This window comes from Leguminivora glycinivorella, chromosome 2, assembly GCF_023078275.1.
Source record: "Leguminivora glycinivorella isolate SPB_JAAS2020 chromosome 2, LegGlyc_1.1, whole genome shotgun sequence".
Lineage (NCBI taxonomy): Eukaryota > Metazoa > Arthropoda > Insecta > Lepidoptera > Tortricidae > Leguminivora > Leguminivora glycinivorella.
In genome coordinates this window covers 32,675,409-32,702,984 of record NC_062972.1, presented here as the reverse complement: position 1 = coordinate 32,702,984, position 27,576 = coordinate 32,675,409, and the positions used below count along the sequence as shown (strand labels likewise).

Genomic DNA, 27,576 nt, shown 5'->3' with positions numbered 1-27,576 from the left:
TTAGTAGACACACTACTATTTTAACTATAAACTGAAATAAATGTCATAGACAAAGAAAAAGTGACCAAGGCCTCCAGGTGTTCAAAGCTGGATTCGAACCAGCGTCCTCCGTTATCGCGACGGATGCCTAAACCACTCGGCCATTCGGACATGTGGCAAGGGTCTAAATTTTCAAGTACATATATGACACAACTACCGAAGGCTTAATGGCGAGTGGTTTAGGCATCCGTCGCGATAACGGAGGACGCTGGTTCGAATCCAGCTTTGAACACTTGGAGGTTTTGGTCACTTTTTCTTTGTATATGACACTTATTTCAGTTTAAAGAAAAAAACTAAACATAGTATAGGCCGCAGGAAACGTGCATCTCACAGCAGTGCCTCAAGTATGGAGTCATATCTGTCCGCAATTAAGCGCAGGATGATATTGGTGTTATCGAGCTCATAATAAAATATAAAACATTTTAAATAATAACAGTCCAACATATAATTGAAATTTCACAGTTACACAACTAGGGAACAAATCAAATTATTTTATTGAATATTTTTTGATTTGTTCTTTTTTCAAGTAGTCGCACTATTATATATAAATTATAAATTGAAATAGATATCATACACGAAAGAAAAAACGGCAAGGCCCACTGGTGGCCGAGCCGGGAATCGAACCCGGGTCTTCAGCTTACGCGGCTAACGTCTTTACCACTAGACCACACGCCCGCCCCGGCGCCCGGCCCGGCCTTGCCGTTTTTTCTTTCGTGTATGATATCTATTTCAATTTATAATTCACAGTTACAATTAGTTTTCTTTTTTTTGCTAAGCTAAGATAATTGAGTTACATTTGTAGATTCAAAAATAGGCACCTTATTATACACAGAATTTTATTGTTTGTGTAAAATTTTGTACGTCAAACTCAAACAACCCTCAACATGTTTAAAAACAGAACCCCAAATATGTTTGACCAGAAAACGTGCAGAACCTCCAAAGTTTGAGCACCACAGATTACCTACAGTTGATTAGACGTGTAATAATGCATAATGCAGTCACTGCAATCGTGTATATCTACAATAATGTCATCTATTGATGCGTGTTAGTATTCGGTTATAGTTCTAGAAACAAAAACACGAATATGATAATGACAAAAAAAAACTATTTAGTCCGTCAGTTAGATTATCAATGACCTAACCATAAAATTAAAATTTTGAAAAAACCCCTGACCGCGACATAGTAGACCAATTTTCATGAAACATGGCTAAGAACACTCCCGACTAACTCAGCTTTCAGACAAAAAAAACTAAATCTAAATCGGTTCATCCGTTCGGGATCTACGATGCCACAGACAGACACACACACAAACAGACAGACAGACAGACAGACAGACAGACAGACACGTCAAATTTATAACACCCCGTCGTTTTTGCGTCGGGGGTTAAATAAATTAGGACACACATTTTTTTTTCTCGTAAACGACGGTACAGTGCGTTGAAGTTTCGCGTGACGTCACAACTACTCGTAGGTAAAGTTTTCACTTAAAGGTGACCTCACAAGCCCCGATCTTTGATGCTCTGTATCTTTGTATTTTTTCATTAAATAGATAAAGCGAAAAATATGTCTTCAGTAGCTATTTTTGCACGATCTAACTGACGAACTAAACAGAATGCCATTTTTTTTTAGTAGTCGTCATCCCTATTATTCGATTTTTTTTATAATTTCCTATGACAAAATTGTAGGTTATCAGATCTAAGATGGCATTTTCTCAAGTACCACGTTTTGTTTTTATTAGTACCTAGACAAAATATGAATAAAATTGTATTACAAGTACGGAAAAGAGGAAGGTTGGAACGAGTATCAATAAATTTAAACACTGAATAGTATTTTAAAACGATACGAGTTACGAATTTCGTAGGAAACCAATAAAGTGTCGAGTAATAACGCATAATCGTATCTTGTTAACGATGAACTTAAATCAAAAATATGGTCAAGATAAAATTAGTTTTAAAAAATGGAGCTCCTCAAAATCTCATTATTTTAAAATTCTTCTTTTACCCTTTAAAGCGCTCACATATAATTTCCCATTTTGAATGCTCATTACAAGCGAATATTATTAGGTGTGAAAATTAATATAAAACACGAGTCTTCACATTACAGTATACTACACCATTTCGTTATAACCTCATTTTATCATTGTTGAACGAACTGAACTGTAAGCGGCATAGAGTAGAAATTTACAGAAAGAGCACTAAGATATACGACGTTGCCAAAGCGATTGGTGAAGAGGAATGTTCTTTTACATGCAGAAGCAAAAGAAGTAAAAGGAATGGACCTTAATTCACTAACAGCGGGCGGTACGAGTGTAAACGACTAGTGGTACGATTTCCTTTTTGTTTTGGACAAAAGCAATTTTGGTTTTTGTGGGATGTTTTTATTTAATAAAAGGATAAGTGTTGCACATAGGCTGCATAGTTTTAAAATCTGATCAAACATATTATATAATTCTGGATAGATTTTGGAATATTATAGAGCACGTAATATTTGCATAGGGATTTGAAATTATTGATTTTACTTTTACTTCTAATGACGATTTTCAGTTATAATGATTTTTATCTATTAAGACTATTTAGATCCCATAAATGTTCTATGTTCGTGCAAGTAGGTACTAACTCCATGCCGTACCTCGTTCAGCTAAAACGAACTATCACCTGTTTTGGGCATTTTTTTCTGGAGCACTTTGAAACATGACGACTGTAATTTACTCATTTAAAATTGCAAACGGGACTTAATCGCGTATTACTATGTATCGCAGATTGAATGTCTGAATGTTATGTGTCGACCTGTGGACAAGGTGATATCCCTAGTGCACAAACTGTTCAAGTGGGTAAAAACAAACTGTTCACTTGGTCCTTCGAAAAACTCGTACAGCTAGTAAGTAAGTAGATGTTGAATGTCAACTCTGCCCAGTCTGCTCCGAGACCACAAGGACAATGTCCTTGAAACATCGGAAGTAAGGGTTTAAAACATAGTAATACGCGATTGAGTCCCGTTTGCAATTTTAAATATGTCTAAAAATCGTGAAAGTTTTAATCAGCGCAATTTACTTACTATGAAATAATTACATACATACATACATACAATCACGCCTGTATGAAACTACTCAAGTTTCAGTGCCACTCTTGGCAAATAAGGGGTCGATAGAAAGCGAAAGTGTGACATTGCAGTGATAGGTTGCCAGCCTCTCGCCTAAGCCACACTTTAACCCATATCCCACAGTCGAAAAAATAATATGAAATAATTCGTTCGCGATATAAGAAATATTTTGTTCAGACGGTCCATATAAGCAGCACCACAGTGCGGCGCTCCGCAGCGGGGGCTCGCACCCTCGAGTGTGGACAAAACGGATCGCCGGTTATCTACGCGTAATTGCCGCGTTTACAAATTACCGCCGGCGTTTTTTTTTTGTTGGTAGTGATCCTTCTTTTGATGTTATAAGACGTTGTGTTTTTAATTTAGTATTGGAATAATACAGGGTCGATTAAAATTTTTGATTAATTTTTTTAGGAACCTTTTACAGCTTTAACAAATATGAAATAAAATGAAATAGTATACGATATTACATTAGTATTGTGTACTAGCTTTTGCCCGCGGCTTCGCATGCGTTAGAAAGAGACAAATAGTAGCCTATGTCACTCTCTTCTTACTTCTTAATAAACAATAAACTCTCCACCCCTTCAAACAAACAGACACACACACACTTTCCCATTTATAATATTAGTATGGGTTAAACTCAAAATATTTATTTCAGTTGGTATATTACAAAACGTAATATTGTTACTTTGATATGCCTGAATGTGTGGTGACGGGTTAAGAATTTCACCGCCCCCTTTCTTCCCGTGGGTGTCGTAGAAGGCGATTGTGGGATATGGGTTAAATTGTGGCGTAGGCGAGAGGCTGGCAACCTGTCACTGCAATGTCACAGTCTCGTTTTCTCTCAACCCCTTATTTGCCAAGAGTGGCACTGCAGCTTTATGTTTCATGTGCTCTGCCTACCCCTTTATGGGATAAAGGCGTGATTGTATGTATGTATGTATATTAAATAATAATGATTATAGTAGTATTATCACAATCGTGTGTAAAAAGCAGCAAAAAATAACAGTCACACGGGTATTTATTTTGTGCAAAAACAAAATTCCAAATATATGAGCGTATCTTTTGTTTCTCCACTTTTTGAAATGTGCTTTTTGATTTTTAACCCCCGACGCAAAAACGACGGGGTGTTATAAGTTTGACGTGTCTGTCTGTCTGTTTGTCTGTCTGTCCGTCTGTCTGTCTGTCTGTCTGTTTGTCTGTCTGTCTGTGTGTGTGTCTGTCTGTGGCATTGTAGCTCCCGAAGCTTTTTTGTCTGAAAGCTGAGTTAGTCGGGAGTATTCTTAGCCATGTTTCATGAAAATCGGTCTACTATGTCGAGGTCGGGGGTTTTTTCAAAATTTTAATTTTGTGGTTATTACATTATACTACCCAGAATTACAAGCATATTTAATTTTAATGGGTAAAAAAGTGTCCTATACAATTCTTTCCTATTGTAAATATTACCATTTTCCATATACTTTGCATGAGGTAATAAAAAAGGAAAGTAACAAAACTGTATAGGAATTTTGGGACACTATTTGTCATTTATTGAGGTAAGTTAGAGCGGGGCAAATTTCGACTGAGAGGCAATTGTAACTGATCCATTTTTCCATTATTACACTATGATGTTGAGTTATACATCTATCCTCTGAACACGCCTACCATGTATAACCGGTGGACACTCTATTTAATAATGCAAACATTGTAAAACATGGAAAAAATGGCTCAGTTACATTTGTCCCCCAGTCGAGTTTTGCCCCGCTGTATCTTAGTAGTATAGTATCGATTTTATAAAATGCTGTACCTATGATAGAATTTTTCTATTATAAGCTAATTAACAGTAAGTAAACTACTTAACAAAGGTATTTTATTTACAGGTAAGTTCCCGTTGTAAAATGTCAACAGTACCTAAATCAATGAAGAATATCAGTAAGTAAGTGAGTTTTGTAGAAAAAAAAAACATATTTTTAACCCCCGACGCAAAAGCGACGGGGTGTTATAAGTTTGACGTGTCTGTCTGTGTGTTTGTCTGTTTGTCGGTCTGTCTGTCTGTGTGTGTGTCTGTCTGTGGCATCGTAGCTCCCGAACGGATGAACTGATTTAGATTTAGTTTTTTTTGTCTGAAAGCTGAGTTAGTCGGGAGTCTTCTTAGCCATGTTTCATGAAAGTCGGTCTACTTTGTCGCGGTCGGGGGTTTTTTTTAATTTAAATTTTGTGGTGTTTGCGTCCGGGGGTTGAAAATAAAATATACTCAGGCACAAATAACTAAACATAACCTCAAACATAAATACATCCTTCGTGAGAACATTTCAATCCACCATGCTAATATCTTACAAAACATTTTATTGCCACTCAGTCGCCAAATATATGTAAGCGGCCGCGGTGGTCAAAATCATTTATACACGCCTGGAAAATAGACGCGTTTACACCTATCTGAGCACTTTGCCTGTTCAGATATATATGATAGTAACCGTATAAATCCAATGGCGTATAGGATTCTACAGTTTTGTGGCCGTCAGTGAGTTTAATCACTTTAATCAAATGAAACAATAAATTATAGCCTATCTTCGCCTACGTAGCGTCGGCAAAATGGCGCGTGCTCGCTGTTTCGAAATTGCTGGATTGCGTTTTTTATGTTTACTTCTGTTTTTGCATGTGATGCGAAAATATATTGTTTAAACACGCTTGATTTTATGAGTTTTAGTATTGGCAAGGATTATTTATATAGGATTTACATACTATTCATACTAAGAATCGTACCTCGATTGTTTAGCGCCACCTATTAAATACTTTCATAACTACACTGTTGATGCCTAAATTTTTTTTTATATGAGAATTGACGTGATTTCATTATTTTAAAGTAAAGAAATATGTCATTTGTTTTTATAAGACATAAAAACATGCAAAATATATTTAGGGAAAATATGATTTTGGCCACTTCCAAGCTGCGAACAGCGCCATCTAGTTTTAAGCCTATAAGGCCCATACATTTCAGATACGCTTTTTTGTATGGGCTTTGTCAGTCCAGTATTAAATCGTTGTTAGTGTTAGTAATAGTATTTGACAAGTTCATTTTTATTTTAAATAAATCAATATAAATATTACAAAATACAAGCAACCAACAGATAGGTACATATTATTAATTCTGGATATCAGTACACTTTCTTTGGTACTACTTCTCTCCTTCTTCCTCCTACCCTTATCCCACGTTATGTGGGGTCGGTACAACATGTCTTCCTCTTCCATTCTCCCCTATCTCTCGTCATCTCAACACTCACATCTTTCTTTCTCATGTCCTCTTTCACACAATCCATCCATCGTTGTTTGGGTTTACCCCTCCCTCTCCATCCATCAACATTCATCTCCAACATTCTTTTGCCTATATGACACTCATGGAGTGGCAGGTTGGCGTGGTACGGTCATGTAATGAGGAGGGCTCATTACATGACCGTACCACGCCAACCTGCCACTCCTCATATTTTCCGTTATAGTCTTTGGTACTACTTAACAGGCACTTAATGGGTTGAAAGTCGGGGGTGAAAAAACGAAATTCGTAACTCGTGTCGATTTGAAACACTCCCTTCGTGTTTTCATTTATCGACTCGTTTTGAACTTCCTTTTTTAACCCCCGACGCAAAAACGACGGGGTGTTATAAGTTTGACGTGTCTGTCGGTGTGTGTGTCTGTCTGTCTGTCTGTTTGTCTGTCTGTCTGTCTGTGTGTGTGTTTGTATGTGGCATCGTAGCGTAACGGATGAACCGATTTGGATTTTTTTTGTCTGAAAGCTGAGTAAGTCGGGAGTGTTCTTAGCCATGTTTCATGAAAATCGGTCTACTATGTCGCGGTCGGGGGTTTTTTTTTAAGTTTTAATTTTGTGGTTTTTCGCACTTGTATCGAAACGTACTATTACTTCTAGGTACCTTAACACAAGTAATAAAAATGTTATTCATTATCAATATTTTTATTACTTGTTCGTTGATAGTAGTTATATATTAGTCAATACTATAACATAATGAAGTCTATAATAAATATGTTGTGTCCTAAATAATTGTCAAGCATAATTGTTTTCTGAGAACTCTTTAAAGAAAGTCCTGCCAAGAACTGGGTGCGTAGCCGAATGGCACAAACGCTCACGAAACGCTCACGAAACGAAACGCTAGTAGATATCTATCTCTATCGCTCTTGCGTATTGGCGCGACAGAGCCAGACTAACTTTCGTTTTCGTTTCGCGTCGGAGAAATGCCATTTGGCTACGGCTACTGGCCATTACAAAAACTTTTTTAACAAAAAATAAAACCGCCTTCAAAAATAAGCGCGTTACAAAACACGGAGAAACTAAAAAGCAAAAAATAATAAACCTTTGAATTCAGATTTCTTATCGTATTGCAATAATCTAAACATCCAAATTATAAACAAATCAATTATTTTTGCAGTCGGTACCAGACCTGTTCGTCGCCTTGCTATTGCCTGTTTGCCCCACCCAACCATACGCAGGCTGGCACCGACTCCAAAAATAATTGATTTGTTTATAATTTGGATGTTTAGATTATTGCAATACGATAAGAAATCTGAATTCAAAGGTTTATTATTTTTTGCTTTTTAGTTTCTCCGTGTTTTGTAACGCGCTTATTTTTGAAGGCGGTTTTATTTTTTGTTAAAAAAGTTTATTTATTTGTTGATTTTTAGTGGTTCCTATTGATATTATATGTATCAGTCCGAATACATGTACACTAGTGAAAGAATTATCCTTTAACTCCTAACCATTGAGGAGTTGACCTTCCATCATCAGCTCAGCCACATAAAATTATTACCATCAGGCGTAAATACTGGTTTACCTTTGAAAAATACACTGAAAACATTACATGTGCCTATAACATTTGAAGAGTTCCCTCGATTTCTCCAGGATCCCATCATCAGACCCTGACTTGGTGCCAATGGGACCATCTCGGGTTTATACCCGTTCGATCAAAAAAAAAATTTTGAAAATCGGTCCACAATTCTCGGAGATATCGAGGAACATACATACAAAAAAAAAAAAAAAAAAACATTCAGTCGAATTGAGAACCTCCTCCTTTTTTGAAGTCGGTTAAAAAGTAACCCTTCCGCTGCTGACGCTCCTTCCGATGCTATCAGCGTGTGCAGCGCCGTGTTATCTAACCCGGCGCGGCCCGTGGCAGCCGACGGGTTGAACACTGTTTAACGGCGTTAGATCCGTTTGGTTACAGCCACGTGTTTTATTAACCTTTTCGCTGCCTTAACACGTTAAACGCCATGGTGGACACCATGTGTCCGGCACTTCGTGTATCAGTTAGGCCATATGAAATTTTATATTTTTACCTTTTTTTACATGATGATTTTTTGTCAAATTCTCAAAATAAAGTTCACATTATTAACGCAACACATGAAATAAACTATTAATTTACAAAATTACTCGTAAATATCAGTGCCGGTCACCGGTGGCCGTCATGGCCTAAGGGGAAACAAATCTGTGATTCCTTCGCGTAGGGCCGTGGGGGGCCACAGTGCCGCCCACAGCGGCAGATCTGTTTGTATTGTATGTATTGCAACACTACGCCTTTCCCCAATTAAACTTTATAAATGCATTTTATTTGCTTCTTTTGTTTCCTTTCTAACACCTGTGTATTTGTGTAAATACATTTTTTTATTGCCACGCGGTGTACCTTTGATTATGCCGACGCTTTTCTGCTATTTTTGCAACGACATATGTTTGGAATTACATTTTTGGGAAGTACATCAGCGTTTATCTTTTATTACTGCTCTTATTTTTTACACTCGTAAACGTTTTTCAATTGAATATTTTGTATTTATATTCCCTACAAAACTGTGTAAGTAAGTCAGTTAGTCTTGGACTTTCTTGTAGAAAAGATGACACCTCAATCATCTGACCATATCATTTTGTGACTGTGTTTAGTACATATGATTTAGATATAATAGTGTTATGGTGATAATATGAATAATAAAATGGCAACAACAATACAGCCTCCTGCTAGTCCTGCTCCAAGAGCTAGAAGAGTAGCTCATAGATTGGCTAAAAAAGAAGGTCCGGCTAGGGCAAGCAGATTTATAGAGTATGTGTATTATATTAAATTGAACTTTTAAATTGTTCGTTTCATAAGTTTTGTGTTTTATTTAATTTCTTAGTAAAAAATAAGTCGGGTTATTAATGCTTACTAACAATATAATATTGTTTTTATTACAATAACCAATGGATAGGTACATTCCAATTGGAATGCACTGGCTCTATCTCGTCTATCAATAGGTACAAACGAGAACCAAAGCGTGCAAACTATTCCATGAGGTCACGCCGTATATGTCAAATAGAGTTTTCCCATATAATAGTGTCCGTGAGTTCAAAACAGCCGATCAAAGATGAACCTACATCGCGGTCACCGGTGACCCCCATGGCTTAAACAGAGAGTGTTAGTGCCGGTCACCGGTGACCAACGTGGCTCAAACGAAAGTAATCAAAATTTACATTGGCGTTTAACGTGTTAATTGTGTTGTTTGAAACTGTGCCATGATACCATGCCATGGTAGATAAAATAATCACAGATATAGTGTTACACATTTTCTATGCCATGGATCTGCCAGATTTTGGGCTATTACTAAGTAAGGGGTCGTCTTACACATCACATTTTTGGAGATTTTACAATGGTAAAACATAAATATTTTATACATAAGTAGGTAGTAGCTCTATAATACTTGCCGTGACGTTGAGAGTACAGAAATCAACAAAAGTCTTTTACATTTTGTCAGAGGAAGTTATATCTGAATTTTAGTTCTAAATAAGTGTAAGTCAAGTATCATTGACACACAATTCCTAAAGAATCATGGCTTGCAGACTCAAAAAATTACTACATCAGTTTTAAACGACAACGGGGCGACTGCCAAATTATTTCAGAATGTTGAAAATATTTACCCCCTTATTCATAATCGTTCACTTAAGTTATCAAGCCGATAAAGTTCGTTTGTCCCTTTCTATCACACCAATACGTCGGAAAGGGACAAATGAACTTTGTTGACTTGATAACTTTAGTGAACGTTTATGAATATTTTTTGACTAAGTTGTTTAAGATTATTTAAATTCCTTATTTATTGTATTATTGTTTTAGTATTTTTGACATGTGTTGTTTATGACATTAAAGGTTTTGAATTGAATTGAATTGAATTGAATGGAAACATCCTCAGAAAATCTGATACTCACCTATACAAAATGGCCCTCACCTGTAATATACCCGGAAAGCGCAAACCATGCCGCCCTAAATCGACCTGGCGTCGCTCGGTTCAGCAGGAGCTCATGGTGCAGGCATGGGGTGTGAGGAGGTTACCCAAACTGCCCAAGACCGGAGTAAATGGAGAAATATGATTCGAGCCCTACACCCCAGCAGAGGGTAACAGGATGTAAAGAAGAGAGCGGTTAGGAATAAAAGGGGTTAGTAGATACTGGCACATCACTGAAGGCCTGCCAAATCTTACGCAATGATTCATCCGATTTACTATTATTGCCTATCGGAAAAAACTTCAAAGGCCCACAAATCAATATTTCCCGGAAATATAACAATCCTTAGCCAATTCTCTAAAATAGTGGCAAACTTTCGTGCTCACATGCCAAATGTTCCTTCCACACGCGAACCAGTATTTTAGGGCATCGCTTATCTTCTCACAGGAAGACACTTGAAAATGGACTTTGTTCCTTTGTAATATATAAATGTTGAATGTATTTGTATGTTGGTGGAAGTGCATGGCAATTTGTTTGAGCGGTGCGCGGTGCCGTAGATATGATGCTTTGTTTCGCAAAGCGGTTGGTTGCGTGCGTCGAGTTTTGGGTGTGAAAGGACGTGGGTTTATCTTTATTAAGAATGATTAGTTGCTTGTCTTTTCTCGGTTTAATTAGGGAGAAATTGACTAGTGCAGTCTCGATTTTCCGGCACTTCGATCAGAAACACGAGAGACGATTAGAAACATCCAGTAATTCGGTGCTGAAATAGAGATGCTATTGAACATTTCAAGTAAGATTTAGTGGTTAAAAACCAGATAACGGTTGATTTTTGTTTTTTTAACCCCCGACGCAAAAACGACGGGGTGTTATAAGTTTGACGTGTCTGTCTGTCTGTACGTCTGTTTGTCTGTCTGTCTGTGTGTGTGTCTGTCTGTGGCATCCTAGCTCCCGAACGGATGAACCGATTGAGATTTAGTTTTTTTTTGTCTGAAAGCTGAGTTAGTCGGGAGTGTTCTTAGCCTTGTTTCATGAAAATCGGTTTACTATGTCGCGGTCGGGGGTTTTTTCAAAATTTTAATTTTGTGGTTAGGTTATAGCAGTCGCTATTCGATTGCGATTCGATAATCATCAATCAAACTTAATATTTTTGTATACTGGCAATACGAAAAATGTTGTTCAGAAACTATAAACTCTTCGAACCATTTGGCAGAACAACAATATTATTATAGGTAAAAATACGAAATTGGCTATTAATAATTGTACGGACATTGAAGTTCTGTATCCCCCATGCATTAAGAGAGGTCACAAAAGTCACAATAATAGTTTGAAAGATGCTGTCACACAATTCTTGGATGACTTGTGGTTTACATATTATTCGTCAATATGAAAAAGTATCTCATCCATAAGGTATTTTTAATTTATATTGATTTAAACTAACACGATCTTCACTCATATTATTAAATTAAAACGGGACTTAATCGCGTAAAACTTACGTTTTATATTTAACCCGACGTTTCGGACATGATATTACGTCCGTGGTCACGGGTAGACTGGCTGGGAGTTGTATCAACATCTTCTAGCTGTACGAGTTTTTCGAACTACCCGCACTTGATTGTCATCAGTCACTTTTACGCTAGGGTTGCCACTCTGCCTACATACAACACTCACGACATCCGATGGTATGAGACGGGAAGTTTTCTCACGTTTACACTTGCTAATCACTGGATTCCACGAAGATGAAATCCCTTGCCCTTCATTTTGATTGAAATTACGATGTTTCCTGATTTCAATCGCTTCACGTACTTTCCTGCTATAGTAAAGACGTTCAGTTGAAAGGACTTTGGGATTATGCAGTTCAATCCAGTGGTTCGGTCCTGACTCTAGCAAATGCTCGGCAACCGCAGACTTATTTATTTGTCGTTTTTTGACCGCCGCGATATGTTCTTTGACCCTTTCCGCTATGGTGCGTTTGGTTTCTCCAATATAAGAACTACCACAGCTACAGTCAATCTTATAAACGCCTGGCGTCTGATATGGAATAACATCCTTTGCTGACCTTAGTTGCCCCGCCACCTTCGACAACGGCATGTACACAGTCTGTATCGAATACTTCTTTAGTATGGTACCAACCTTGTCTGTCACTCCTTGACATAGGGCATAAATGCCGGTCGTCTTGCAACATTCGGATGCTTCTTCGCAGGCTTTCGTCTTGGTTGCCGACAATCCACCCTGTACCCATTCTTTCTAAGAACCTCCTGAATGTGTGACATCTCACTCTCTAAAAATTCAGGGTCACAAAGGTCATGTGCTCTGTTCTTTAGGGAATTAACGACGGACAGTAGGTGACGAGGGTGGTGGTGAGACTGAGCATTGAGGTATCTATCTGTGTGAGTAGGCTTCCTGTAGACAGTGTGCGCCAAGGATCCATCCATCCGACCTATCACTTTTATGTCCAGAAAAGGCAAACTTCGATCTGATTCCAATTCATACGTAAATTTCACCTTCTGATGAATGGAATTGAGATACTGGAGTAATTGCTCAACTTCTTGCTTGCCACCCTTCATGATACAAAAGACATCATCGACATACCGCTTCCATAACTTCACTGCCCATGGTTGCAGGTCTATGTTTGCCTCAAAATGCTCCATCCAGATATTTGCTAAAACCGGCGCCACCGGGCTGCCCATAGCAACTCCGTCAATCTGGAGATAATGCTTTCGTCGATATAAAAAGTAGCTCCCTTCTAGACAGTTTCGCAATAACACCATGACCGACTCCAGTATCTCATTGTCAGCTAGCCTGATGACAATCAAGTGCGGGTAGTTCGAAAAACTCGTACAGCTAGAAGATGTTGATACAACTCCCAGCCAGTCTACCCGTGACCACGGACGTAATGTCATGTCCGAAACGTCGGGTTAAATATAAAACGTAAGTTTTACGCGATTAAGTCCCGTTTTAATTTAATAATATTTTTAATTTAATTCATACAAGTAATTTTATTTTAGATCAATGTAAGAAATTCTATAAGATGGCTGTAACAGAAACTTTAAAATAGTAACAATGTAAGAAATTGTTTGACTTCGAAAGTTTTAAGTGCTATTCAGAAAGTTACATTATTTTAACGACTTAATTCTCGGCTTCTTTTTGTATTATGTATTATATGATATTGTTAAGAATACTTAATTTACAGTAGCTACCAACATTTTAAACGTTGAAATGTTTTTTGGGTTCCGTAGTCATTATTATCTATACTAATATTATAAATGGGAAAGTGCGTGTGTCTGTTTGTTTGTCCGTCTTTCACGGCAAAACGCGTAAACGGGGCGACGAATAGTCGTGATTTTTTAACACGTTCGCGGACGCTCAGTCACCCCTCTGGGACACCAATATTTTGTATGGGAATTTTTCGACTGCTATAGCATACCTGTCCTTAGACAGCTTATATTAGGGTTATTATGTGACGAGGAACGCTATAGCATTCGGATGCTATAGCATACCTGACAAAATACAGAGTTAAAATGTGATCTTATGTGACACCGTATGCTATAGCATACGATGCTATAGCATACCGTGACACAATACTGAGTCAAAATGTGATCTTATATGACACCGTATGCTATAGCATACGATCCATAGATGGTGATACAGCAGATTCATTCTGTAGAATCATATCAAATAAAACATTTAGTGTTTCTGGCTGCGGGGATGATGCCCACAAATAAAAGTATAAAGCTTGTTCACGAATACAGAGTTTTTTGGTACAAGAAGAATTGTCTAAATGTGTATCTCCTACAGACTCTTTTGGAGTACCTAACTTTCGTCAGAACTGTAGTCACCCGTTTCCTCATTGAGACTAGAATAATGTTTGATCAAACCTGCTGTTGTATAGGTGCTAAAGGCCTTCATTTGGTGTGATGATTTCTGGGTAGAACTTATCCACTACCTCTCACTACGCGATGATTCGCCCAGCTTTATATGCTATTTTACAAGCATCTAAACCAAGTTCAAGTAGTTAAACACCAACAAAATTCACTCAAAAAGATATAATTTAACGTAAACAGTCAGTATCAACCAGAAATAGGGTTTATTCACAATTATATGAGCAAAGCAATGACTAAGTACGAAGGAAATTACTCAAATAATAGGTGTAAACATGCTTCGGTTTTCTTAATTTATCGTAACCAAAATCACGGTGTATTATTATAAAACGACAGTGGACATGTTTGTTAACAAAACCGCAACACAAAAATATATATAAACTGTAAAAATAATTACTTATGATTTTTTAAACAATCCGTAAAATTGCGTTTGCGCTCGAAATTTGGCCACGTTTCACGGGCCAACTCCCGGTGACACTCGCGGGGCTACTGCGCAAATTTCCATAGAAAGAGGTATTCTATAGCATACGCGTCACAAAAAGGTGAACTCGATCTGTGACGCCACAGCATATTTTTTAACTGCGATAAAACTATGTAATGTTGCAGTATGCATACTATGATTCTAGTGAATGGTAGAGGAAATGTTGGTGAATAATATTATACTGTGAACAAGAAGATTACTAAGCAAACAGACGCAGAAATTCAAACCAAATAACGTATTCTATAGCATACGCGTCACCAGAAGGAGTACAAAAACGTATGCTATAGAATACGCGTCCGCGAACGTGTTAAGGGAAGATACTTGAAGGGTTGGAGAGTGACATAGGCTACTTTTTGTCTCTTTCTAACGCGAGCGACGCCGCGGGCAAAAGCTAGTATGAAACAAAGTACTTATACAAAAGTACACCATGGCTTCGCTTGAGATCTTCGTATTTGTAAAGCTTGGTGCAAAACCTCATCAAAATTTTTAAATACGTTAGAAATGGATGTTTGTAAAAAGTCTTTATTAGAAAGTTAACGTTTGTAAAAAATACTTTTTTTTGTAAATTTTTTACTGTCATATTTTTGTGCATTTTTGGTCAGTTCTAATCGAAATCACCCAGTGTCCCAGAATTTCCATACATTTTTGTTAATTTCCTCTTTTGTTACTCCAGGCATGCACAGTTGCACACTATATGGAAAATGGTAAACACAACAAGAAAAAACCGGCTAAGAGCGTGTCGGGCCACGCTCAGTGTAGGGTTCTGTTTCCGTATTTTTCTCAAAAACGAATGAACCTATCAAGTTCAAAACAATTTTCCTAGAAAGTCTTTATAAAGTTCTACTTTTGTGATTTATTTCATAGTTTTTAAACATAATATGGTTCAAAAGTTAGAGGGGGGGGGGACATAATTTTTTTTCCATTAGGAGCGATTATTTCCGAAAATATTAATATCATCAAAAAACGATTTTAGGAAACCCTTATTCATTTTTAAATACCTATCCAATAATATATCACACATTGCGGTTGGAATGAAAAAAAAAATCAGTCCCCACTTTACATGTAGGGGGGGGGGGGGGAATAACAAAACATTTTTTTCCACTTTTTGTTTTATCACTTTGTCGGCGTGATTGATATACATATTGGTACCAAATTTCAGCTTTCTAGTGCTAACGGTTACTGAGATTATCCGCGGACGGACGGACGGACGGACATGCAGACATGGCGAAACTACAAGTGTACTAGTTGACTACGGAACCCTAAAAACATTATGGTACACTTTTTACCTAAAATGATTAAAAAAAGATAGTGTAGCGTTTAAGTTTAATCTTAGTTTCTTATAAAATTTTGTAAATATAATCATCATTTAATAAAAAATACGTTTACCACTATAGATACCAAAGAACCCTAAACTCCATTTAGTAATAAATAAAAATTAAAATATCCCATAAAAAAAGCTCATTTTAGTCATTTTAACGAGTTAAGTGCGCTAAAACGACGTTTACAACTTAAAGTTAATTAAGAAGCCTCGCTAACCGAAACTGGTATTTTAAACACTAATTATGGTGGTTAAAATGCGGGTTTATTGTTAGCTATTCATCAGGTCTTGGAACAGTTTTGGTTAAAGTAGGTATTTATGTTATGAGTAACGTAACTTCTTTACTTTAGCTACTGGTTCAAAACAGAACTATGTTTAGATTGAGGTATTCTCGATGAACTACAGTATGGGGTTCTTCAAAAAAGAAATGGCTATGGCTCCAAATGCTATTTACAATGAGCTAAAAATAATTTTAAAAATAAAATAAAGCCTTCTTTGAGCAAAATACTCTACCTACCAGTGGCGTGGCGTGAAAATTTTCGTTGATAAAGCCGGAGGGGTTTTCGAGATCTGTTTTGTATGAACTTCTAGAGATACTGGAGAATTTTAGGGAACCCGTAGTGAATCGAGTTGTATCGACGCCCCGCTACTGCTACCTACGCTATTTACTTTCATGTCCCAAAGCCTTGGGACGTCCTGTATAATATTTACATTTCTACTTGACATGAAATATGAATGTAATAATTTATATGTATTTATTACAGTTCCTAAAACACAAATAGCACTTACTAAATTAAGTCTCGAACGTCAACCCTTGTGTAAAGTAAATAGTGCCAGTATAGATTTATTACATCAAAGAGGATCGAGTTTATGACATTGTGTAGAGAATTTCTGTCCAAGTAAAATGTGGAGTCACAGGATAAACTTTTGACAATTTGGCCCATATTATATGAAAATCTTGATATGTGTTAAAATTAAGAAGCGCTGGTGGCCTCGCGGTAGGAGCGTGCGACTTTCGATCCGGAGGTCGCGGGTTCGAATCCTGCTTGTACCAATGAGCTTTTCTGAACTTATGTGCGAAATGTCATTTTATATTTGCCAGTCGCTTTTCGGTGAAGGAACAAATCGTGAGGAAACCGGACTAATTCCAATAAGGCCTAGTTACCCTTCGGGTTGGTTGGCAGATCAGACGGCAGTCGCTTTCGTACTGCCCGGCTACTGGAAGCCTATGCCCAGCAGTGGGGAATAAAAGGCTGATATTATGATGATTATTACAAATTACAAATCATTTATTTAGCAAATAGGCCACAGGGGCACTTTTACACGTCATAATATATATAAAACATTTAAATTTGAACTGAAATAACAATTGATAATACTAATTATAAATTCTAGCTAAAGTATAACGCTACTACAATGAATTAGAGATGTATTAGGTCTCTAAATGTCGAATTTCAACTTAAAACTACACATAATATATTATAGATAGGTACAAACACAAACAAAAAAAAAGTAAGAACAAAAATACTTTACAGACGCAAATGACTCTAAATGTCACAACTAAAGATAACATGTATACTTCTAATATCATATTTTTAGACCTTCCTTAAGCATATTATATGATAAATAACAGTCTAGAACAAATGAAGCTTCTATTACGTGCCCACTTAGTAACACGCAAAATACACAGAATCTCAAACTTTTCAAGTTTAATTGTCAAGGCCCAAAGTTTGGAACTCACATACAAGTAATTAAAAACTTTCGCCAATCAAAATCATGTTAACTTGCCAATTTGACAGTTACGGCAACTAATTACACCTGAGTTTAAGTAATAGAGTAAGTTATTGTTACTTTAAAGGTCATTGCTATTTTTAAACATTTTTATATTAAAGGAAAAAATGGAAAAATTTACGCTTCGAATGTTTAGAATCGTTAGCAGACGTTTCTGCTTAATAAAAATTAATTTATTGCTATTTTTGTAACAATATCTACTAGTCTTTGCACCCGCGCTTATGAAGAAAAATATTTTCACTGTTTTAGAAGTTGAATTTCTTTTATTTAAAGAATAACTTTTCTCAAACATGCAATGAAATATTGTCTTTACGTTCCTTAAAATGGGCTGGGAAGTATCGCTTTTTGGGCGCAACAACTCGAGAGGACTGTAAAGGGATTTCATATTATTTTTTAGGCCTAGGCCTGCAAAGTAACTTTTTTTATAAAATATTGTCCTTTAGAGCATTTTTTTATTTTATTTCATTGTATGTTTGAGAAAAGCACTATACATGCCTCGGCGTGAAAACGGATTCCCGGCCTCGTATCCCTATCCGGCCTCGCTCGCACGCTCGCTCGGCCGTATATAGCCACTTGGCCGGAAATCCTCATTTTCCCGGCCTCTGATGTAATGTACTATTACAATGTAAACCCAACAATGCAATGCAATGTTTTGGACGACCGGTCTGGCGCAGTCGGTAGTGACCCTGCCTGTTATATCATGGATGTTTTCTGTGTATATAAGTATATTATATATATCGTTGTCTGAGTACCCACAACACAAGCCTTCTTGAGCTTACCGTGGGCCTCAGTCAATCTGTGTAAGAATGTCCTATAATATTTATTTATTTATTTGCCTGTGTGGTGACGGGTTAAGAATTTCACCACCCCCTTTCTTCCCGTGGGTGTCGTAGAAGGCGACTATGGGATATCGGTTAAATTGTGGTGTAGGCGAGAGGCTGGCAACCTGTCACTGCAATGCCACAGTTTCGTTTTCTTTTAACCCCTTATTTGCCAAGAGTGGCCCTGAAGCTTTAGTAGTTTCATGTGCTCTGCCTACCCCTTTATGGGATACAGGCGTGATTGTATGTATGTTGTATGTATGTATGTTATTTAAACCTAAATAGGTAATATCGTCTTCAGTTAACGCGGTAGTTACTCATCATCCTCCTTGCATTATCCCGGCATTCGCCACGGCTCATGGGAGCCTGGGGTCCGCTTTGACAACTGATCCCAAGATTTGGCGTAGGCACTAGTTTTACGAAAGCGACTGCCATTTGACCTTCCAACCCGAAGGGTGAACTAGACCTCATTGGAATTAGTCCAGTTTCCTCATGTTGTAAAAAAAAACTTAATGTGGTAATTACCATTCGATTAAAAAAAAATAACTACAAAATATACACCTAAATAATATTGTCTTCAGTTAGCGCGGTAGTTACTCATGAAACTATATGGGTCCATTAGAATAATGCCGGAATAACTAAGAAGAAGAAAAATTGGTACACTACAGGGTGAAAAAAAAGGATCGTTCAAACTTTGCATAGATACTTTTAAGACCATAATGAACAAATTTTATTATGGGACCATAATTAAGGGAGGGAAGTATGGGACCAAAAGTAAGGGAAGAGTTCTGTTGTAACTCCATACATCAGTAAATGCGAGTTATTTATATAGGCATGATATTACCCTGCAACCTTCAAATCAAGAGTGAACAGGCATCTTCTGGGCTAGCTCACTCCATCGTAGGCCACGTCTTTGCCTTTGGCTAGTCTGTGGCCAAGAGTAAGCCCATTTATAATAATATTAAAAAAAGTGACATCTAGCGACACTCACACGTCAAATATACTACTCGAAAGTAGGTGTCAACAGTGTCTCGTCTGCCAAAAAAATAATATAATAACAGTTTACAACTATTACAAGCAGAAGGAATTGAAAACAGAATACTGATTGATATTATTGTAATATTAGTTAAAAATTGGTGAGCATTAGACTCTTCGTTCGCCGCGACATCTATTGACAAGTAGCAGTACTGATAATTTACGCTAGTTGACGCGTGATTGACGCGTGATTGTCGCTAGATGTCACTTAACTATGCCTGTACAAATAACTCGGATTTACTGATATTTGGAGTTACAACTCTTCACGTTCTAATTACTCTATGATAGATATGACAGACCGGGTATAATAAAATTTGTTTCCTAAGTTTTTTTTTTCATATAGTTAAACCAGTTTTTTCTTACAATTAACAGGCTATCAGTATTTTGGAATATTATTACTAGCTACATTACTAATACTAACCCAAAGTGTTTACCGCGGCATCCTTTCAATAGGTCATGAAACCAAGTCCTAGTAAATAAATAATGAGGTAAAAAAGGCAAATAAACAAGTGAGGCATTTTGAATCCCCGCCCGTGCCACTAAATCTCAATAAGCGTAATCGGGTCATCTATTTTAATTAGTGCAGTACAATTTGATATATGCTTAAGACATAACAAGAGATAGATAGGGCTTAAAAATGTATACTTTTTTTTTCAAATACGTTACACAGCATGACAGTAAAAACCAAAGCACTGAGTAACTAAAATACATAAAATCTTAAGAAATAAACACGTCAAAGTAAAAAAAAAATCAACACATCACAAATTATCTACATTTAGGTGACAACGTAACGTCTAGGTACTATGAATATTGACTGAAGGTTTCCTAAAATTAAAATGGTGTTATCACTAGTTTTCATATACTAGACAGCGGACACTTTGTTGGCAGCCGTGTCGCAGTTTTTAACTCATTGAGCATACAGTGTTAGTTATGTGCGTGCGTAATATGATGACGCAACTCGCTGGTCGTTAGCATGTCCACACACGAGAAATTATGCGTATGTATTGCGTAACAGGACCGTCCATCTACAAGAAGTGTGTTGGGTTTAAGAACTTGCGACAGGCGTATTTAGTAGGTACTTACAAATCGCCCAGCTTTACCTGTTTCCTTCCTTCCTATCAAAGACATATCTCATAACTCCGTATAGACAGATAAAGTCTAAGAAAAAAACGTACCTCAGTACCATACAGAAAAAATTACGGTGGTCTAGATGGCATTACACCTTTGGGGTACCTACGCTCAGCTAGATGGCGTTAATATTAATATTTGATATACATTTTTTTTTATACTACGTCGGTGGCAAACAAGTATACGGCCCGCCGGATGTAAAGCGGTCACCGTAACCTCAACTCAAACAGTGTCACATGCGCGTTGCCACCCCATTAGAAACTTGTACATTCCCTTTTGCTGTGTTAAGTACACAGCAAAAAGGAGTGTACAAGTTCCAAGGAGGGTTCGGGTTGCCGACGACTCAAAGGACAATAAACGGAACAAGTTAGTTCCGTAAGTCCTCCCGTCATCAGCACACCGCACCCTCGTTGAGCTCTGGCAGCCTTACTCACCGACAGGAACACAACACTATGAGTAGGGTCTAGTGCTATTTGGCTGCGGTCTTCTGTAAGGCGGAGGTACTACCCCAGTTGGGCTCTGCTCTAGATTCGAGCGAGACGATATCCGCTGTGCTGTGCCCTACCAGTCCTACCACACAAAGCGGAATATCTTTGCTATGCCCTACCTCCTACTCATTTACATATAGCCATGTTTCATGAAAATCAGTCAACTATGTCGCAGTCGGGGGTTTTTTCAAAATTTTAATTTTGTGGTTAGATTATCCAGAGACTTTTTGACCGGCGAATACGAAATTCATTTCGTTCGAAATTCAAAAATTGGTCCCCTGTCTATACATTTCAAGTCTATGTCATGCTCGTTATTCTAGTCGATTTAATTGGTAGATCGAAGAGATATCGGTTCTCGCCTCCATACATTTAACCAATAACCGTACATTTGTATGTATGTTCGATAATTTATGCGTATCGTTTGTTTTGAGATACATTTGTATGTAAATCGTGATAGGGTTTGTATGCACAGTGTGAATCCTGTTTCGATAGGCGTTTGGAAGTTGAACTGTGTACTGTAATTTTGAAGATTTTTTGATCCTGAACCCGTGACAAAAAAGAGCATAATGTAACAAATTATGTTTCACCACACCAACTTTGCTATTCGAAAACAGATAGCAAAATCGCATTTTATCCACAAGAGTGCTAAGTAATTTCATACAAATTTTAACTTGATATCTTGAGCTGGATGGTAATTAATTGTTGCGTGATAGGAAAGACATAAAAACCCAAAAACTAACAAAACATACCTTTTAGTATTTTTTTTAGTTTCGTTTTGAGAAATCAGTGATTCGGAAAATAGTACGATTGTTTATGTTATTTAGATGTAAAAATATCTGACTTTTATCATAATATGTGTGTCACAAAATCAAACACCAGGGGCTTTTGAATACATTTAAAAAAAGTACAAAGGACATAAATATTAAATGCCGCCAAAAAATAAAAAGGCTTCTAAAATATCCCTCAATCCCTTCAACCCTTTAAATATTTAAAATGGTGAGCCGCATGTGCTGAAACAAATTCAAATACATATATGAACGTGCAGACGGATGTCAGTATTTATTCGTTTTATTTTCAAATATTATAAAGAAAATATTAGCAATGAGAAAATAATTTTATTTCTCTTATTACCATGGCGTGAACGTTGTTTTTTTACGTGACCAAAGAACGCTGCTAGTTTCTTATTTAATGTAATGTGATAATGATTATTATCCTGTTGTCCCTCATCAGGGGCATATGGCTCTTAGGAAGGATTTCCACTGTTCCCGGTCCGATGCGGCCTCCTCCAGGCGCGCCGCCGAGGCCCACTGAGCCAGCCTGCCCCACCGTGCGCCTCCAGGTAGTCCGCGGGCGACCTCTCCCCCTGGATCCGGGAATATTCCAAGTCAACCCTTGGATAGGTGGTTCTTTGGCCTTCGTAAGACATGTCCTATTCAGCGCCATTTCCGCAGAAGTACCTATTTGGCTAAAGGGTTTTGTCCAGTCGATTCCCATAATTTCGCATTAGAGATGGGCCGTAGCCAGAAGACTCCAACGATGATTGTAGACAATAACTCAGCTTTCAGACAAAAACACTAAATCTAAATCGGTTCATCCGTTCGGGAGCTACGATGCCACAGACAGACACACACACAGACAGACAGACAGACAGACAGACAGACAGACATACGGACAGACAGACAGACACGTCAAACTTATCCGTCGTTTTTGCGTCGGGGGTTAAAACAATATTTTGTCTCGATTATAATATTTGTCCACGGAAACTTTCCCACATTGCGAAATTTTCAACATGAAAAAAAATCAGAAACTTTCCTCATTTTTGTATGGACATTGATTCTTTCCATGTCATAAATTTAAATTTCCTATATTTCTTGTGAAACTTTCCTGTTTGCAACACCTTTGGACAATTTTGTTTTGAGAAATATCATTGTAGTAGATGGACAGATCAGTATCGTATCGCGCATCTTAAAATCGTTGTTCGAATACAATATGCATATGCCAAAAATACGTATAAATACAACCTACAGAAGTTTCCATTGTTTGAACGAAAAGCGAGCGGAAGCCGGAAGTTGCCATCGCGACGACTTCCGCCCGCTTACGGCGATCCGGTACGAGAGAATGGGCTACTATAGGTTTTTCTATAAAATATTACGTTGCGACGATAAAAAAAAAAAAAAAATTATAGGCCATTCTTACACAGATTGACTGAGGCCCACGGTAAGCTCAAGAAGGCTTGTGTTGTGGGTACTCAGACAACGGTACATATATATAAATACTTATATACATAGAAAACATCCATGACCGGGATTCGAACCCGGGACCGCGGCGTAGCAGGCAGGGTCACTACCGACTGCGCCAGCTGATAGGTTTATTTTAGTTTATTCATTAAACATATTATGAATATTATTTTTCCCCTCACTAGCTCGGAAACACGTGTTTTGTCCTTTAATACCAGCGGGTAAAAACGCAATTTTATCCACTAGTGGGTAAAGTCATTTGACCTTGAATAAAGTCAAATTAACTGCTTTAAAATTGATAAAAGTAGGTGAATCTAGTAATACAGATGATTTACCACCTGTGGAACTACTGGATGCAGTGATAAACGCGTTTTTTGCGTTGTTGTTTCCTCGCTATAGTGAGGGGAAAAGTTTTGTGTTACACTCGGATGCAATAGTACATTACATCATAGGCCGGGAAAATGAGGATTTCCGGCCAAGTGGGTATATATATACCGGATAGGGATACGAGGCCGGGAATCCGTTTTCACGTATAGTGCTTTTCTCAAACAAATGCAATAAAAAAAATGCTCTAAAGGACAATATTTTATAAAAAAAAGTTACTTTGCAGGCCTAGGCGCGTGGCAGTTTCAAGTTTACGTTTATTTCAATTTTACATCCGTCAATCCTGCAGGAATTGCTGTTCTGAACGATTCTTTTCCTCAGACCAAGCTAAATTGGCAACGATTTTGTTAGCCGGCCTGCGCAAGGGTAAAGTTAAAATATTTCAAAGAAAGTTTAAACGTTATGCTATAATAAACTAACCACAAAATTAAAATTTTGAAAAGCCCCCGACATTGGTGGATTGATTTTTATGAAACATGGCTAAGAACACTCCCGATTAATTCAGCTTTCAAACAAAAAAACCAAATCTTAACGGATGAATCGATCCGTTCAGGAACTACGATGCCACAGACAGACATACACACAAACAGACAGACAGACACGTCAAACTTATAACACCCCGTCGTTTTAGCGTCGGGGGTTAAAAAGATAAGAGAATTGGAATGAAAATTTAAAAGCAGAAAAACAATGACTTTATTGGCACCTGAACTCGCGACCTCCAGCTTTCTGCTAACTGAGTCACCGAGACCTTTTCCATAGCCAATAATGGCTACAATCTACCAAATAGCACAAGACACAATGCCCTAACAAGCTAGTGTATCGGGTTACTAACAATGTGCGCCGATTCTTCACGAGCGTCGTGACTGGGGGCCTTTTTGTGTGATTACCGTACATTATACTGTATTTATAGAGCGATAGTGTGAGAGCCCGTTGTAAGTTTTACACATCATCGAATAGTGTTTTTTTGAAAAATGAATGTGAATGATTAACAAGCCGAAACATATGAAAAAAAAACAATACGAACTTGTGATAAACAGTAACTAATATTAAAACAGAATCCAACATAATTATATGCCAACGTACCCGTATTGAAATTAAATTTTAATAAAATAAATCACGAAGGCATAATCTTCCTTTCTGATGTGGTATAAAATCTGTATCCCATTTAGTCCCATTTATAAATGTTAAAGGAAATCGCATCATGAAGGGTGCGAGGGTTAACCAAGGGTCTAAGTTGATTTATTTTCTATAAAATCAACGACACCTGCGAAAATACAAATAATATAGGCACATACATACTTATTCTAAATTTTGTTGGAAATACGTAATGCTTTGTGGCTAAGGTATGTATATTTTTCTTGTTCCTGACCGCTTTGAGAAAGATTATCTGGTAGAATTTAGATATTAGACCACCTAGCCTCTGTTGTTTTCCTTTCCTTGAGTTGTGTTGCTATATTCATTGTAATGATTATTATGTATGTACTGATTTTGTGTGCAATACATACATTTTTTAAAATTTAATAATTAAGATTTAAAATGACTATGAAGATACAGATGTAACGTTAGTTGCAATTAGAAAAAAATATGTAAAAAATCTTGGGTATAGTCAATGACGATACCTAATTGAAGTTTGTCTCACGGATTATAGACGCTAAGGTCGTAGGTTCAGATTTCTAACCACGGTCATTACTTGCTTAAACTCTGCTCTTTGGCGCCAAGAAGGCGAAAAGTAGAATACACCTTTCATAAAATAACTTTACGTAAAGCTAGGGATACACCTGGGGACCGAATATGACAGTGTGTATCATCCATCCATACTAATATTGTAAATGGGAACGGGGCATTTTCAGAATTTGGGACTTCCAATTTTGTGATAATAATTTGTGTGTGTTTTGTGTTTTTTTTTTTTTTTTTTTATGAAATAGGCAGCAAACGAGCAGACGAGCCGCCTGATGGAAAGCAGTCATCGCCGCCCATGGACATAAGCAACATCAGGGGAGTCACCTATGCGTTGCCGACCTTTAAGAACCCTAAATACCTGCTTCTTGAAGAACCCCATGTCATAGCGCAAGGGGAACACCTCAGAAGGTAGCTCATTCCACAACTTGCATGTTCTGGGCAAAAATGAGCGAGAGGCCCGTTTGTTCTTGGTTTGCCACGTATCTAGAAAGTGAGGATGAACTTTGTTTCTTTGGCGGGAGGTGCGGTGATAAAAGCGCGACGGTGTTTGTAATAGAAGGGAAATTAAATGGAAGGAGAGGAAGGGGAAGGCCAAGAAAGAGTTATATGAGCCAAGTAAAGGAACATGTAAGGGCCGTGTCGTACCAGGACACTAAAAGGCTGGCTGCGGATCGACCAAAGTGGAGACAACTTCATCAAGCTGCACCGACAAGAGCCCCGCTCTTAAATTGAAAAAAAATAATAATTCAATTTTGTGACGACAAGACAAGCATAAAATCTGTCTAAAAATTTAGTTTTTTCACTTTTTTCACATTCTGAATGTAGAGTATCGCTTAAAGTTTATGTAATTTATGTAGTTTATGTAATTAATGCAAAAACAATATTTTTATAGAAATTTCATGCTTAATTATCGTCACAAAACTGACAGTGAGTAATTTTTTGTTAACAACTTACGCTAATTGGGGGGTCCCAAATTCTGAAAATACCCAGCGACGAATTGACGTGATTTTTCAAGTGGGGATAGTTGAAGGGGTAGAGAGTGGCATAGGCTACTTTTCCACTTCCCTAAATAGACGTTGGAAGTTTCGTATGGAGCATTCCGTAATTATCGAATTTCACTTAAATTAGTTCAGATAAAAGTAAGTGTGGAAATAAACGTCTACTGAATTAATATTTCACCACTATTTTTCCTTCCGCGGGTATCGTAGAAGTCGACTGTGGGATGTGTGTTCAATCGCGGTGTAGCGATGCATTAGTATTAACTTTGTCACTACGGAATAGTTATTTCGTTTTCTTTCAGCCCCCTATGCCGTGAGTGGCACTGAAACTGCCCTGAAAGTTTTATGTTCTCTGCCTATCCCTTTTGGCAATCCTGTGTTTCATGTATATTGTGTGTCGTTTTTTGTCTCGTCTCATAAAAAAGTCTTAGAAAAAATGTTGTAAAAATAGTTATTTCATTTTTTCCCAGCCCCTATGCTAAGAGTGGCACTGAAACCGTCAGAGCAGTTTCATGTGCTCTGCCTACCCCTTATATAAATCCTGTGTTTTATGTATATTGTATAAATATTATAAGACATTCTTACACAGATTGACTTGAGCCCCACGGCAAGCTCAAGAAGGCTTGTATTGTGGGTACTCGGACAACGATATATATAACATATAAATACTTTTAAAACTGCCATAAGTAAAATTGAAAAACTACAGTTAAGATTTTTAAAACTTCTAGTCAACAGAAAGACTAAAAATAAATGTAAGTCAGATTATAGTCAGTTATTTAAGATATGTAAGATTCTACCAGTAAGCCTTAAGCATAAATTTACATTAGCACTTAGTCACCATGGAAGTCATGATCATAGTTTAACACTTGTAAATAATACATACGGCACCAGATCAGTAACTGCAGGCAAGTACAATGTGCCAAGAGTGTCTAATCACTATGTGGTGATAGGTGTCTGACTAAACGTCTACCCTACATCTT

The 27,576-nt window shown here is 37.4% G+C and overlaps 2 protein-coding genes across 2 annotated transcripts in view; one reads left to right on the top strand and one right to left on the bottom strand.

The window, feature by feature from the left end:
* LOC125239451 (protein madd-4) overlaps nt 1-27,576 on the top strand; it is a 699,588-nt gene that overhangs the window by 384,403 nt on the left and 287,609 nt on the right. The gene's annotated exons all lie outside the window — the stretch shown is intronic.
* On the bottom strand, nt 12,496-13,044 carry LOC125239465. The gene has a single exon (XM_048147079.1). The coding sequence runs from the start codon at nt 13,042-13,044 to the stop codon at nt 12,496-12,498; it is 549 nt and encodes a 182-aa protein (XP_048003036.1).

Coding starts and splice junctions, on each gene's coding strand:
- LOC125239465 (XM_048147079.1), bottom strand. CDS start 13,044: ATGGGCAGCCCGGTGGCGCCGGTTTTAGCAAATATCTGGATGGAGCAT.